At 40.3% G+C, this 16,788-nt stretch overlaps 1 protein-coding gene across 1 annotated transcript; it reads right to left on the bottom strand.

Moving 5' to 3' along the window:
• Positions 1-10,337: 10,337 nt before the first annotated feature.
• Positions 10,338-13,938, bottom strand: LOC126282251 (uncharacterized). Its single transcript, XM_049981847.1, has 2 exons — positions 13,695-13,938; positions 10,338-10,477 (listed from the first exon to the last, which is right to left on the bottom strand). Exons 1-2 carry the CDS (start codon positions 13,900-13,902, stop codon positions 10,353-10,355), a joined length of 333 nt encoding a protein of 110 aa, XP_049837804.1. The 5' UTR covers positions 13,903-13,938; the 3' UTR covers positions 10,338-10,352.
• Between the last annotated feature and the right edge of the window lie 2,850 nt (positions 13,939-16,788).

Genomic DNA, 16,788 nt, shown 5'->3' with positions numbered 1-16,788 from the left:
GAAATGCATCAACAGTTTTTAATTTCTGAGGATAAAATACATGATTAGTGAACAAATGTACACCGCTGGTAGCACAAATCAGGACATATACTATCCAATCCGAAAACACCGAGACTCATGAGTGAATAGTTATGACTCTATTCCCTACACCGGTAACCATAGGTATAGCCTGTATTTCATTTCCAGGGGGTTTCAACAAAGGTCATCATTTTAAACTGAACTTGTAATAGAACACCCTATGGCAATATACAGAGTGTGTAATTATATATAAAATCTATTTTATTGGCAGTCATTCACTCCCTAAATTAAAACATTTATCATCAAGGAGAAATCAGTCAATAAATTTCATTTGACGATGGTATCTCCATTGAGATGTGTTTCTGTATGGCGGTAATGTGTTTTGGGATTACAGTGAACATATGTGCATTCATGTCGACCGACCACGTCTTTCCAGCACGAGGTTCCATTTCAAACAATAACAAGTTAGTAACTGGAGTTAACAGCATACAACAACCGCCAAGAAGACAGGAGAAGTACCTGGAAAAGAATTTCCGCTTTACCCAGTGCTGATAACAGACGCACGGTTTACACTTCGTAGGCACGTCAATTGTTTGCTTCGGTTGAGATGAGGATATTAGTTAAATGCTTTATGTCTCGTCAACAGCTAAGGACGCTGGACACGAAGTATTTTCTGATTATCATTTGCTGGCATTTAAGGAAGCGGCGTGGCCACTTCAAGGTGGCATTCAAGCTTTCACGAATGGTGAGCTGAGAAGCCACTTGCAACCCACATCAGAATGTCGGCCCTGCGGTTCAACTCGGGTATCCCGAATGCGAGTCTGGTGCATTAGGCACCATGCCAACCCGCTCAGTACCATGGTGGAAATGGCAAACGAAAACAACAAGGTTTCCTGAAAGCATATAAAAGGAGCGTCTGTTCAAACGTATGACTTATGAATAGTAATTAAGCACATTTCAAAAATTTTCGAATGGAAAATGCTCGCCTACTGCACTCAATTTAACGACTTTGTCCGTCACATAGGCTTACTGATTACGACCATAGCTTCTAGAAATTTTTTGGCAGTTTCGTCTCCTTTTCCCGGTAGGTATTTGGGCGTAAAGTTGGAAATCGTCTTGTCGTTTGTGTTCTGTTTGAGGCCCTGGTCATCCTTAGCAATCAATGAATATTTGTAATTCTTATGTAATATGATTAATTTATTATCCTTATTACTTCTAATAAGCAATACATTCAGGATATGAGTGTATCTATAGTTACTACGACGCGTTCCTAGCTGTAATACATCAGAATACGCTAGTTCTTCAAGTTTAAATGTATATAAGTTTCGTTGTCATAAGAAATTCTGCGTCTGAGAATTGGCTGATTTGATGGTTTTTTAGAGAACAGTGACAGATCTTCAAAAGTGTTTTCAAAAATTTAATGAAAGTTTCAGAAACGTTGTTGGTTACTTATTAGTTTTATGGAAATAGTGTGGTTAATGACTACCTGGTTTTGGCTTTCTACTCAGGTTTTTCAATATTCACTGGTGTAGTTTCACTTATTTAGCATTACAGGCATCCGTTCTTCGTTGCTTCGCTGTTAGAAAGATGTGCTTTCTGATGAGTCTTTTGTTGAACACTGCTATGTTTGCTTATGGAGGGGGCATCAGTCGTCAACAGACCATTGCTTTGCTACGTTCTTAAATAAAAGTCAGCACAATGTTTGAATATTTTATTAGTGGTGAAAGTGTTATGGGCGGGGTAGAGCTAACAAAGTGAAGGAAAAAGGGGTACAAATGTTCACTGAGGGAACATGTTATTCCGGTGAGCTGCACCGATGTTGTTCATGGAAAGTGCAAGAACCATTATTAGAAGGATTATTGTGCTAGAACAGGTACTGACTAACATGAGTTCTACATTTTTCGATGATCAGTGCAGACATTTTATCTTACAAGAAACTGTTATTACTGTGAGAAACCCGCATCACATGTAAAACTAAATGAGAAAATCAATTTTATGTTGCTCTTGACCTTAGAAAGATATTTTGAAAATCTGTAATGGAAATAATGACAAAACAGATTAATGACTGGGGTACTCAAGTGAAATTTCGAGAAGTGCACAGAGAAGATCGTCTTGTTGTTGAAGGTGGATAGCATGGTAACTGAACAAAATGTTTCACAGTAAGACTGAACGATCGTATGGTGAGGACGTATCTGTCTGGGTGAATTGCATTGATTTTCATTTGGAAGCAAACGATGGTGAATGGCAGTTCACACTCTAAAGACATTCTGAAGAATTGCTGAGGATACTTCCCAAAAAACGAGACGAAACGAAAACGGTTGTCCTGAAAGTTCTATGAAGATTTCATATTCGTTTGAAAAATGAATAGGCACAAGAAAGCATTATAGCTTTCGAAACACAAGTTATTCCTTATATTATCTGACATGTGGTAAGATGTCTGAAGGAAAGGCCAAGAACAGGAACACATCTCAAGTTGATTGAACTCTTACTGTAATCCCACAAGGGTGCCTTGCCTCTGAAACAGATTATGTTACACCTTGAATTTCATCAACTCTGTTTGTAAAAGGAATACCCGTACAGTCGTACAGAATATCGTCTGGAACAATACATTAACACTGACTGATGATCACACTTGCAATCGCTCGGAGGCTCATTAATGGAGCAGGTCCAATTCCACGTTAACGCAGACGTGGCCTTATGACGATAATTACACAAAAAACAAAAGATACTACCCTTAACTCCATTCAAGTGTAAAGAAGACGTGACCTTGAGGATTCCTAGCCGGGGTGTTATTGCCTGTGATTCGTGTAGTTGGTTTTGGAGACTAGATCGGGAACTTGCCGATTTTTACTCTTCCCGTAACACGACGCTATCAATCCTTAAGCAAGGCGTCAGGGCGTGCCTCAGACCTTATGTACATCAGGAGTCACCGAAAAGCAACAACTTGAGAGCCACTTGCCCTCCAGCTAGCTGTCACTACGAGGGCCCGCCAAACAAACAACACACTCCTCGACAAAAGGCCCTAGCTCCACACGTATGATCAGATCGATATTTGCAACCCAAGCCGTTGGTGTCGACAGTGGATTGTCATGCAGCAAAAATTAAAGTTTTCACACCTCATACACACTGAACTTTGATAGACAAGGAGCGTTGTTTTTATCCTGTTCTTTGTGTCAGCATCGGCTTTCACCTGGCGATTAAAGCTTATTGCGAGGATTGACTTGCTCATGATATGCAAACAATGGTTCCACCTCACACAAAATTTTTCATTGGTCTGTCACATGAAGCATTAGAATGGTTTTATTCTTTTTTTCAGTCATAAACTGTGTAATTTGTGTTGAATGAATAATGATATTTAATCAATTAGAGAATAACACGTTTCCATCGAGTGAGAAACTCGCTTCATCTTTAAATATATGTATATCTTAAACTGATGTAGTCTCTTTATAACGATAAGTAATGCTTTACTTATGAATTAAAAAATATCTGTCAGTGTTGTTTGTTTCACTCCTTTCTCCTTATTTGTAACTTTTGTTCCTGAAGCTGTATATAATAATCTCACTGAATACTGAATACTTACTATTTAGCCTGCCAGAGTGGCCAAGCTGTTCCAGGCGCTCCAGTCTGGTTAGGTTTAAGTTGTTTCAAGTTCTAGTCGACTGATGACCTCAGACCTTAGTGCTCAGAGCTATTTGAATCATTTTTTGAACCATTTGAACTTAGTTTTTTTTTGTAGCTCATCCTATGGGCCAGTCGCTGAGTTTCTATGAGAAGAATTTGTTAACTTGGTCGCGATTTTCACAGCGGCCACTGTGACAATGTCGTAGAAATAATTGTTACTTACTTCTAACTTATACAACGTACATGTTTTATATTAAGAATGTTCACTCTGTCAGCACGAACAGAAACTGATGCACCAGTAATTTTGGAGATTCACATCAAAAATATTTTCAACCAAGCCACTTAACTTCCAAAAATAAATATCTAGTCATCACATATTGAATGACGTCGATAGAGAGAAAGTTCGACCATAGTAATATTATAATGAAAGACTCTGCGCTGTTTCCTCTCTTGAGGATGTAAAGGGGAATTTTTATGCGATCTGGAATCACGACTCTGTATTAGATCAGTCCGACGACGGACATTTATTTATGTTAAAAGATTTTTCGGTATTCTTTCTTTGCTCAGATCTTATATAAATGATATTGCACGTATCACTTTACACTTTTCGCAGGTAACATTCGGAGACCTACCACCGATTTTGGAAGTCAATGCTACCAAACTGCAGTTGCAGCGGAATGTGAAGATCATGAAATGTGATAGAATCTAATTTTAACAGAAGACTCGTTTGGTCCATCCCTTCGTACTTCCAAGACGCCTCTTAGTGACATTCGCATTATCGTTACTGCTGCTAACATGCTATTTTCATTTCCTTCTATCAGCAGCTCTTATTTTTACTTGGAGTATTTTTTCCTCTACACTTCCAGTTTGTAAAAAATTATCTATAATATTCGCAAAGACAAATCGCGACAGTTACCACTATCTGGTTACTCATAAGATTATAATAGCTGGGCGACATTCTCCATAAACGATATTCATGTTCTCGACTGCGTATGCATTGTGAATGTCTTCTTTTATTCGACTGTCATACACATTGTAAGTGTCTAAATGGCTTTTCAGGTATGTTATTTGATTGCTGCAACAGCAGAATACAGACTGCTGAGCGTCAAGTGCAGAGGCAAAACAAGAATAATACCCGAGTTTTGTGTTTGCTTAGATTTAATATAATTGGACTGATGTGTGTGGAGTCTTTTCTCCTGTCGGCGTGAGAGTGGTTTGCGGTGCTGTTGTCCTGAAACCATTTGATGAGGCCCCATTCATGGTAAGCCGCCCAAGATCTCTTAGCACCTTGTTACAAATGACACAGAAAAATGTATATAGTTCCGGTACAAAATGAAAAGTCCGTATCATAGTTCATGGACTACAGACGGTAAAAATTTTGTTGCTAATATTGGGAAATTCGCCTTAATGTCTGCTATAATTTGTCGAAAATCTCACTAAGACATGATTATTCATTCTGGGTATACGTTCGGTTTCTTCCTTAACTGCTCACGGTGTACAATTATGACATCCGTGCGATGTGATGCAGAGGTTAGCACACTGGGAATATATTGGGATGAACAACGGTTCAAATTCTCGTCCGGCGACCAAGAAATAATAAGTTTTCGACGATTTGCCAAATCGCTCGAAGGAAATACTGGGATGCTTCTTTGAAAAGGGCACGGTCGATTTATTTACCATCTTTTCCTAATGTAAGCATGTGCTCGGTACGTAATGACACGCTGTCGACGGGATGTTTGTTGTGTAGCGGCGGGTGGATTTCGCGATCCTCAGGAACCTGCGGACCCAGATATGTTTTATGCTGTAGAAACATGAAATATACCTGCCTCTACTTTGACATCCGAGTCCTTGCAGACGCAGATGCATCCGTAAAACCACGTGTACTATGTAAGAGCAACACATCGTGGTTAAGCTGCCGTTATCGAGAACGTGAAATTAGAAGTAGAGCAACAATTTCTCGGTTTGACGGGGGTTTTACTTAGTGTGTTTAACTCACTCACTTACGGTGTTTCTCATTGAATGTAACTAATTGTTTTATACAGGCGAGGCCACTGACTGAGTGGCGACTGGTTCTCGCAGCCCACTAGTGGGTACGTGCCAGGCGAAACTTATCGTCAACAAACTCTGACAGGAACGTGAGACTCTACACTATGTACCATCATTTCGTGTATCGCTAGGCCCTCATTGTGTGTTGTGAGATCAGTGTAGTGTCTCAGTGTAGTCTATCACCCAGTGCCACAGAAACAACATTCGGACTCTGAGTCAAGGCTGTTCCCCTGAGACGGTTAAAGTAGGTAACACACAAGACAGGTTCAGTTTAGGATGTACGAGTCTGCAGCATTGCTTCATATCGAAGCTTTGGGAAGTGCTGTGGTACCAGGAGATTTTCATCGTAGTCCGGTGAAAGGATCAAATGGCTCTGAGCACTATGGGACTCAACTGCTGTGGTCATTAGTCCCCTAGAACTTAGAACTACTTAAACCTAACTAACCTAAGGACATCACACACATCCATGCCCGAGGCAGGATTCAAACCTGCGACCGTAGCAGTCGCACGGTTCCGGACTGCGCGCCTAGAACCGCGAGACCACCGCGGCCGGCGGTAACAGCAATACTCCACAATATTGTCAAAACCATATACTCAATGCATTCAAAATGCGACAATGACAGTGACGAATCACACTTCAGAGGTTTCTGACGGAGGTCTTCTGCTAAAGGAAAGCTTCGTGTTACAAAGTTATCTGTGTGCTCAATCTGACCCAACCAAAACCCAAGTGATTTCTTAGACGGGATATATGTACGTAAGTGTAACGAGTGGGAGCAACGTCACCAACTGAAAGCGCATATGTTTGCCATTAGATGAAAGCCAGCCTGAGACGTTGAGATATTGTCTCCTCCTACCACTCCAAGCCGACTATATTCCCATTCAAGTTGAGCACCACACTTTACGATCCACAAGAAAGCCACAATTCCATCTCTACACAGAGCTGAGTTCCACACTTATCTTTAGATAAGCTTCACTTGTTCACAGCGATAATCGAAAACATGTTTTGTTCCCAATCAGGATGTTAAAAATATAGCCAAAGTGACAAGGTCTCAACTTTTTTTTACTTTCCTTTGTTGCATGATAAACTGTTTGCCATCCCATCATTTACCTTTCAGGAAAAAATTGATAACGAACGAGACAGTCTCCAAGGCGTTCTGAGAACGCCATAAATTGTTGGCTGCTATAGTTCTCAATCTGTAAATATGTTACAACTACCTCTACCTTTTTGTGTTCATAGCCTTCGAAGTAGCGAGAATCGTTTGTAAACATGGTATTAATTGTATTATAATTAAGACTGGAGGCGTCAAAAGTAGAACTCACATAATGATTACATCGCCATATTGTAAGGTGGCCCTCTGTATTCAGTTATAACCTTAAAAATTTGGAGACATGAAAATGGAAGTAAAATTATGAAAAAGAGATTGCTGTGTAGATAGACTGAATTAGTATTTGTAATCAGTTGTCCATCAGTCATTGAACAACACTTCATTAGACTGTCTGATCTGCTCATTATGTATTAATTCCGTGTATTTGGACGTATTCTTCCACAATAAGTAGGTCCTTCAAGACGTTGGATACATTAATATTTGTACGCTGTCTTTATTCAGTTTCACAGAATTAGTCAATATTACTATGACTATTCCACTACTTAAACTTTGATGACATTGTCGAAGATGCTATGAGCACTTCCCAAACCTTTGCTCAATTCAATCATACAGAATTTAGACGCAAAATAAAGTGCAGTTGAGTCCCTACATGATACTACCTGTATTCTACATACACTATGTGAGCAAACGTTCCCTGAGACCTGGCTGAAAATGGCTTACAAGTTCGTGGCGTTCTCCATCGGTAACGCTAGAATTCAGAATGCTGTTAGCCCACCATTAAACTTGATGCAGCTTCCACTCTTCCAGGCAAACGTTCAGTCAAGTGTTGGAATGTTTCTTGGCGAATGGCAGCCCATTCTTCACGTAGTGTTGCACTGAGGAGAGGTATCGATGTCGGTCGGTGAGGTCTGGCACGAAGACGGCGTTCCAAAACATGGCAAAGGAGTTGTATAGAATTCAGATCAAGACTCTGTGCAGGCCAGTCCATAACAGGGATTTTATTGTCGTGCAATCACTCCGCCACAGGCCGTGCATGATGAACAGGTGCTCCATCGTGTCGAAAGAAGCAATTGCCATCCCCTAATCGCTCTTCAATAGTGGGAAGCATGAAGGTTTTTAAAACATCAATGTAGGACTGTGGTGCGATAGTGCCACGCAAAACAAGGGTGCAAGCCCCCTCCATGAAAAACATGAAAGAAACTACCACACCATAACACTACCACCTCCGAATTTTACTGTTGGCACTACACACGCTGGCAGATGACATTCGCCATGCATGCGCCATACCCGCACCCGGCCATCGGATCACCACGTTGTGTACCATTATTCGTCACTCCACACAACGTTTTTCCACTGATCAGTCAGCCAATATTTACACTCCTTACACCAAGCGAGGCGTCGTTTGGCATTTACGAGCGTGATGTGTCGCTTAGGAGTGCCACTCGATTGTGAAATCCAAGTTTTCTCACCTCCTGCCTATCTGTCATATTACTTTCAGTGGATCCTAATGCAATTTGGAATTCCTGCGTGATGGTCTGGATAGATGTCTACCTATTACACATTACGACCCTCTTCAACTGCCGGCGGTCTCTGTTAGTCAACAGACGAGGTCGGCCTGTACGCTTTTGTACCGTACGTGGCCCTTCACGTTTGTGCATCACTATCAGATCGGAAACAGACGATCTAGATATTTTCAGGAGTGTGGAAACCTCGCATGTGTCACCCAAAAACCTGAACACGTTTGAAGACCGTGAGTTCCGCAGTGCGCCAGATTACGCTCTCTCACGATGTCTAATAACTACTGAGACGCTGATATGGAGAACCTGGCAATAGGAGGTAGCACTATGTGTGTAATATGACAAACGTACCTTTTTTTGAGTGTCCAGATACTTTTGATCACATAGTGTATATATTTCCTTAGAGAAGACAGTAATTACTTTCGGTACACTTTTACAATGACTCAATTGAAGTCCTCTTGATTTAAATGATAATTAATTGAAACCCTCAGCTGCCGACAGTTGTTGTCGATATACTTTGATGGGGACAGCTGAAAATTTGAGCCCCGATCGAGACTCGAACCCAGGGTCTGCTGTTTACATGGCAGACGCTCTATCCATCTGAGCTACCGAGGACACATATGAATAGCGCAACTGAAGGGACTTATCACTTGCACATACGTAATGTACCTCATAGATATTTGCCCAGCCGCTCATTACTCGCGCACACTGAGGTGACAATTCCCGTAAGAGTTCGGGCAATTTGTGCCCATTCGCATAGACGAAGGTAAGTGGCTGGGTAGCCTTTAAATACCGGGTGATCAAAAAGTCAGTATAAATTTGAAAGCCGGCAGGAGTGGCCGTGCGGTTCTAGGCACTACAGTGTGGAACCGAGCGACCGCTACGGTCGCAGGTTCGCATCCTGCCTCGGGCATGGATGTGTGTGATGTCCTTCGGTTAGTTAAGTTTAAATAGTTCTTAGTTCTAGGCACCTGATGACCTCAGAAGTTAAATAGCATAGTGCTCAGAGCCATTAGAACCATTAAATTTGAAAACTTAATAAACCACGGAATAATGTAGATATGTAAAAATTGACACAAATGCTTGAAATGACATGGGGGTTATTAGAACCAAAATGCAGGATGGCCCTCCACCGCATGTTGCTAGACGCGTGAAAGATCTCTTGCGTGCGTCGTTTGTTGATGATCGTGCCACTTTCGTCATGCTGCAGACTTCAGTCCGTGCGATTACCGGCTTTGTGGTTACCTGAAGTCGCAAGTGTATCGTGATCGACCAACATCTCTAGGTGCGCTGAAAGACAACATCTGACGCCAATGCCTCATCATAACACCGGAAATGCTTTACAATGCTGTTCACAACATTATACATCGACTACAGCTATTGTTGATTAATAATGGGGGACATATTGAGCATTTCCTGTAAAGAACATCATCTTTGATTTGTCTTACTTTGTTATGCTAATTATTCTCATCAGGTGAAGCGCCATCTGTTCGACATTTATTGAACTTTCGAACTTTTTGGTTCTAATAAAAACCCGTGTCATTCCGGGCAATTGTGGCTTTTTTTGTATTACTCGGTACTTAAATGGTATCTGTATTCTCTTGATTTCTTCCAATGTTTAGAGTCATTAAATAATTATATCACCATAACTCTTCCAAATAGGAGCATTGTAATTTGATATTAAAATTTTCTTTTCGTCTCTTTACAGAATGAACCAGAGCTCTTTTGCAACACCATGTGCTGCTTTGAAAAATGTTAGTAATTGACATTTAGATCTGATCGAGAAACACTGAGGCCATAAAGATATGGGGAAGGTTTCTCCCAGCACAGAACACATTTACAGTAAGCACATAATTCCCTTAAAAACTTCACACTTCTGATAACATTGTCTATATGTCTGCTTACAAGTGTAAGACATTGGGTAACAAAACCATTTTTGTTAAGCGCATCGGTGCTTTATTACTACTTTGTGAGTACAGGGTACAGGAGAGTGTAAGCAACTGCAGATGCACCTCCACGGTGTGGGCTCCCTCAGCAGCGGCGACTACGCTCTGTGGGCGGCTCTGCGGGCGGCGCCTGACCTGGCGTGGGGCCTGACTGCAGCTCTGCCCGCAGCGTGTCGGCTGCCTGCACGCGCGTGTTTCGCGTGGCCGGCCCGGGCGTGAGCACCTACCCAACAGGAAACAACACACACGATGTTCCAGTGACACCTGTTTACCTTCTTTCTTACTAGAAAATTGCAGTATCTGTAATACGAACACCTGTTACTGCTACTGCAAACACTATGCTCGCATTTTATAGGCGCGAAGTATACTTCACAAGCATTTAATACATAGATGACTGGTTTCCTTTCACTAGAATAGTTGCTACCTTATACTTCAGGAACTCTGATCTAGCCTACAATTGGTAGTCAAGGTATATTTAGTTCCAAATAATGTAGTATACTGCCAGTCAGTGTTTTACACTATGGTGCTCTGATACAAGTATTTACAAAGTTGTAGACAGAGAAATTGGTAGAAAAATAGGTACCTGCGATAATACTCAGAATACCATTTATCTCTTGTCCACGTTTAAAATGTTCATAAAAGAGTTTCCCAAAACAAGTGAATCAATATAAAAGAACTCAAGCAATAGGCCTATATGAAAGCTCAGTGTTCGTCAGTACATAGCTCTAACAGATATTACTCGTTGAACCCTATTAGAATGAAATTCCAAGTGCAATGTAAGAATTCTACCGGGAAGACAGATTTATTGTTCCAATCACAAAGAAAGTAGGTGTTGACAGATGCGAAAATTACCGAACTATAATTTTAATAAGTCACGGATGCAAATTACTAACGCGAATTCTTTACAGACGAATGGGGTAATTAGTAGAAACTGAGCTCGGGGAAGATCAGTTTGGATTCCGTAGAAATATCGTAACACGTGAGGCAATATTGACCCTACGACTTATCTTAGAAGCTAGATTAAGGAAAGGCAAACCTAGGTTTCTAGCATTTGTAGACTTAGAGAAAGCTTTTTACAATGTTGACTGGAATACTCTCTTCCAAATTCTAAAGGTGGCAGGGGTAAAATACAGGGAGCGAAAGGCTATTTACAATTTGTACAGACACCAAATGGCAGTTGTAAGAGTCGAGGGACATGAAAGGGAAGCAGTGGTTTGGAAGGGAGTGAGACAGGGTTGTAGCCTCTCCCTGATGCTATTCAATCTGTATATTGAGCAAGCAGTGAAGGAAAAAAAGAAAAATTTGGAGTAGGTATTAAAATCCATGGAAAAGAAATAAAAACTTTAAGGTTCGCCAATGACATTGTAATTCTGTCAGAGACAGCAAAAGACTTGGAAGAGCAGTTCAACGGAATGGATAGTGTCTTGAAAGGAAGATTTAAGATGAACAACAAAATCAAAACGAGAATATTGAAATGTAGTCGAATGAAATCTGGTGTTGCTGAGGGAATTAGGTTAAGAAATGAGACAATTAATGTTCTAAAGGAGTTTTGCTGTTTGGGGAGCAAAATAATTGATGATGGTCGAAGTAGAGATGATATAAAATGTTGACTGGCAATGGGAAGGAAAGTGTTTCTGAAGAAGAGAAATTTGTTAACATCGAGTGTAGATTTAAGTGTCAGGAAGTCGTTTCTAAAGGATTCCTACGGAGTGTAGCCATGTATGGAAGTGAAACATGGACGAGAAATAGTTTGCGCAAGAAGAGAATAGAAGCATTTGAAATCTGTTGCTACAGAAGAATGCTGAAGATTAGATGGGTAGATCACATAACTAATGAGGAGGTATTGAAAAGGACTGGGAATAAGCGAAGTTTGTGGCGCAGACCTGAGTGGCCATGCGGTTCTAGGGGCTACAGTCTGGAGCCGAGCGAACGCTACGGTCCAGGTTCGAATCCTGCCTCGCTCATGGATGTGTGTGATGTCCTTAGGTTAGTTAGGTTTAACTAGTTCTAAGTTCTAGGCGACTGATGAGCTCAGAAGTTATGTCGCATAGTGCTCAGGACCATTTGAACTATTTTTCTTGAAGTTTGTGGCACAACGTGACTAGAATAAGGGATCAGTTGGTAGGACACGTTCTGAGGCATCAAGGTGTCACCAATTTAGTATTGGAGGGCGGAGGGTAAAAATTGTAGCGGGAGACCAAGAGATGAATCCACTAAGCAGATTCAGAAGGATGTAGGTTGCAGTAGTTATTGGGAGATGAAGAAGCTTTCACAGTTTAGAGTAGGTTGGAGATCTGCTTGAAACCAGTCTCAGGACTGAAGACCACAAGATGTTGTGCTTTGCACGAATGAGGTCACCTTATAATTAGACAATGTTTAGAGCCATTGCAGCTAAGATTTTATGTTCTACATACAGAAATAACATCGACTTCGTAAGCATTGTCTCACTTGTAGGTTTTTCCTAATAATGTTTCATTAACTTTCAAACCCTTAGTTTTATTAGGCTTTTGTATATAGTACACCAAAAACTAAGACATAATTACAGATTAAAGCTCAGAAACTGCTGTTACTGTGTAGTGTCAATGACATTATTCCTCATACTGAGATATATTTCAGAAAAATTGTCGTCTTATGTCTTTTTGGTATAGCAGCGTCGACATTGTACCGAAACTATGTTAATTAATATATTTCTAACCCTGTAACTCATATGGTAACTATACCCTGTTGCATAACTTAATAGTAAATATGGAAAACAATGAAGTCTACCGATATAAAAAGAAACGTCAGATATGTTATGTGATAGTTGAATACCATGTTCAGCGTATCAGCATATACCTCAGCACCGCACATTGCTAGCGTGATTGATAGTTTGTTAATAAGGGATTAAAATTCTATGATTCATTTACACTGCAGAAGGGAGAATCTGTCACATTTGGTTTATTGGTGGTTTTTATGAAACATGGTAGACAGATTTTTATTGGAATGCAGTTTTCTGTTAGTACCATTACCTATTCAACGACTAATTGTAATCAAAGTGCAAATTTAGTATCAATTTTTGTAGGTGACTGATACTAATATGATTTTGTTCTATAAATGTTATACTGATAAGCTACACAAATATGAGATATCATCATGATTTAGAAAATAGACCCTCAGAGTGAGCCAAAAGTGAGCCTGATTGGTCTTATAAGGGGTCCATATTTGGCAAGTAAAACCATTTTTATGAGCCATAATATTATAGCGAACTACGACTGAATGTTTAGCCTATCAATAAACGTACTAGTGGTGTAATAGTAACATCACCAAAACGGGACGACATGGATGCTACTCTTACGCTGCCTGCAGACAGACACAGTGGCATAACGCTGCCTCAGGAAGCCACTAGCGGTATCACAGCACTTAGAGCCGTGCACAGCCTGCCTGCCTTTGCTGGTGTTTACCTTTGACTGCCCGCCTGCTCTCTACATTTGGACCCTCCTCAAGTTCGATGGCGTAGTCGTCGTCGTCTGCTATGCTGTCGCCGTCGTCGTCATCAGCGTCTGTGTTTTCCCCTTCCACCACTTCGTCGCCATCGTCTGCAGCAGCGAGCGGCGTGCAGTACACCACGAGGAACACACCAGCGATCAGCAGAACGATCCCTCCCTTCATGGCTGCAGTGGTTTCTACACTGGGTGCCTCGCTACAAGTGTCACTATTGAGCTCACCGGCATCCTCTTATACTGCTGTGGGGCGCTTATCGCCCAACTCATAGCAGGCAAGGGCAGCTACACAGTGCATACGTCAAACTCTGCAATTAGCCGTATCGTGGTCATATCTTAATATTAGAAGCATCTTCCTGGACATGGTATGAAACCTTGAAGCTCAAGGTACTAAAAGACTAAAACAAAAATTGTAAGCTGTTAACGCAATAAATCAAATAAATAATCACGTACCTGAATCTTTATATACAAGAATTTCGAAACTCTTTCCTTCGTAAGAACAGCGATATAGAATGGTAATCACTCACTTTAAGAACTAATTAGGAAAGAACTGGAATTAATTCAATAACTGTTAAGTTCGGTCTTGGCCTCTTTGTTTTGCGTTATTGTGCTGCACATTTAGCAACAATTTTTCAATATTATTTATTTAATTGTGTGATATGTGAGAATTCGTTATATCATTTCAGCAATTACTAAGGTTTTTTGTTTTGTTGTCTTTACAATGACCTGTAAGTTCTTATAATGAAACTCATCCAATCATTTAAGAGACTCCCCAAATGACAGAAGAATAGACTTGTGAACACTGGTACTGATATTTGGTGCCCCCATAACTGTGTTCCATATTAGGAATTTTCTTTCCCCTTTTTCATATTGGTTCTTCCATTGTGACAAATAATAGCAACATTGATAACTATTAACCAAGTTTCACATACATATTAGCAGGAGCCATCCTCTCAGTTTTATTCAATTATTATTCACAATGTTTGTATACAGAGTGTCGCAAAATGAAACACTCACACCATTTTATATAAGTCCCAACACCTATCATAATCTGAGGGGACATTAACTTCATAACATTTATAAATAATTAAACTTTCGCTCCACCCACCACCCAGAACTGACACCACATCTGCTTGAAGTGTGACTAATGCATACAATGTGGTTCAGAATGAACCGCCCCTCAGCCCAATTTTTAGCAATCTCTTTCAATGCCTAAATACGTGTTGTCAGTATATGAGAACGCCTGTCTGACGCCTGGTATGGAAGTATCCGTCTTCCCATGCATTGTTCATGTGTGACAGACCAGGAGGCCAGGAATGTTAATATATGCATTCCTCAAGCTGTTTATGGTCTTAACTGCAGCATAGCGGCTTTCATTCTCAAATTCCATTTGAAAATACATTCATAAATGGATTGAGAAAAGCGATTGTCATTCACACCATTTATTACTATACAATTAACGGTATCGTGACTACAGCCCCTAATCTTCTGCACTCCAATTTGTACCCATCTCACACATAAAATGGATAAAATTAGTTTACAAATTCATCACCATATAGTTTTAATCAGAGGCTTACCTCTCGATCGGATTCATTTCCTTTTCTTGATCCATCTCGCAGTGTGCTACAAGGCATATCCAAATTTTCTGAAGCATTTGTAAGCGATAAACCTCAAACAACTGCGTGTTTCACCTTGTGCAGTCCATTTCCACATAAAAATGTTTATTATTGGGTCAGTAAAGATCAATGGACAATGATAACAATTGTATCTACATAAATGATAAATGTGTATATACTGTTAACAGTGTCTGATAAGCACCTTTGGACATCCTACAGATAATAAAGGTAACACAATGCTCCGTGTCATCCAGGCAGTCACAGAGGATACGGCTGCGCATACCTAAAGCACTCTATATTTCTTTCACATTTACATTAGTGTTAGCTTGCAACATTTCAATGTATCTTCACTTCCGAGAAAACCGATAGTAGTGCACCATACTAAACAGTTATCACCATTTTCCCACCTGACAGAGCTGGTGAGCAAAATCCGTGACCTGGACAACCAAAACACTGTGGGGCACTATTGTCCTTAGCGATTCGTCATAGAAGGTATACAGAAAGATTTCTTTTGTCTGTTCCCTCAACAAAAAAGTTTTGTTAGTGGGGTTCCGGAGAGTCTTCCGGTGTATCACCCACTAAACGTCTGTCGACTCGATATGGTGTGATAGAGATGACTGAAAGTTGAAGTACTAACTACTGACGATAATTTGCCTCTCGTCATCTAATTCACGGTATTCCATGTGATATCCACCTTTTCAATCTAAATATGTCAGAAATATCAGAGTAACCTGTATAAACTGCAGCAATCCAATTTTTATTTCGGTCATCGTTCAGTGAAACTACCATGAGACTGATGTAGAAACGAAAGTGCCTGTAGTGAATACATTAAAACATTGTGAGAAATATATAATTCGAAAGTAATACAAACATTCATTTGTGAAGTCCACGTCACGCTGCACAATAAAGTGTACTTCACAAAGAGAGTTTTAACTGCTGATAGTGATTCTTGTCGATAACAGGTTTGCTTCTAAGAGTTCTGGTAAAATAAAGCTGAGTTTATTGTTCAATTATTTTTAAATTCCTTTCTCGGCAACTATTACATTAAGTCTAGTTTGCATTTTTGCGTTTTGGTTCCTGTAAGATACATTCGGTACTCATGTGATTGACAGAATATAGGTAGGAACGTGTCTGCTTGCCTGTTACACATTGTAACGTACAGTGACGTTTTGTGATTCAGTATAACGAAGAGGCTAGGAATCTCGCTTTTTCGACAGGCGACCATATCTACAGACATGGAATCGAAATAACATAACATAACTTTTGAGGGTATTAATAAATATTATTAACCCTATATAGAACTGTCATGGATATTGAATACATACAAGCAATCGGGTACATTGAATCACAAGCCTGACTAACCCATGGGGAGTGAAAAATAATAGGTTGAAAAATAATAGGTGTCTATTTAACGATAGACACCTATTATCCACCAAAGG

This window comes from Schistocerca gregaria, chromosome 7, assembly GCF_023897955.1.
Source record: "Schistocerca gregaria isolate iqSchGreg1 chromosome 7, iqSchGreg1.2, whole genome shotgun sequence".
NCBI classification, from domain to species: Eukaryota; Metazoa; Arthropoda; class Insecta; order Orthoptera; family Acrididae; genus Schistocerca; species Schistocerca gregaria.
The sequence above is the reverse complement of the archived record's forward strand: the minus strand, read 5'-3'. Positions and strand labels throughout refer to the sequence as shown.

Coding starts and splice junctions, on each gene's coding strand:
- LOC126282251 (XM_049981847.1), bottom strand. CDS start 13,902: ATGAAGGGAGGGATCGTTCTGCTGATCGCTGGTGTGTTCCTCGTGGTG. Junction 10,478..13,694: donor GAGCAGGCGGGCAGTCAAAG/GTAAACACCAGC, acceptor CCTGTTGGGTAG/GTGCTCACGCCCGGGCCGGC.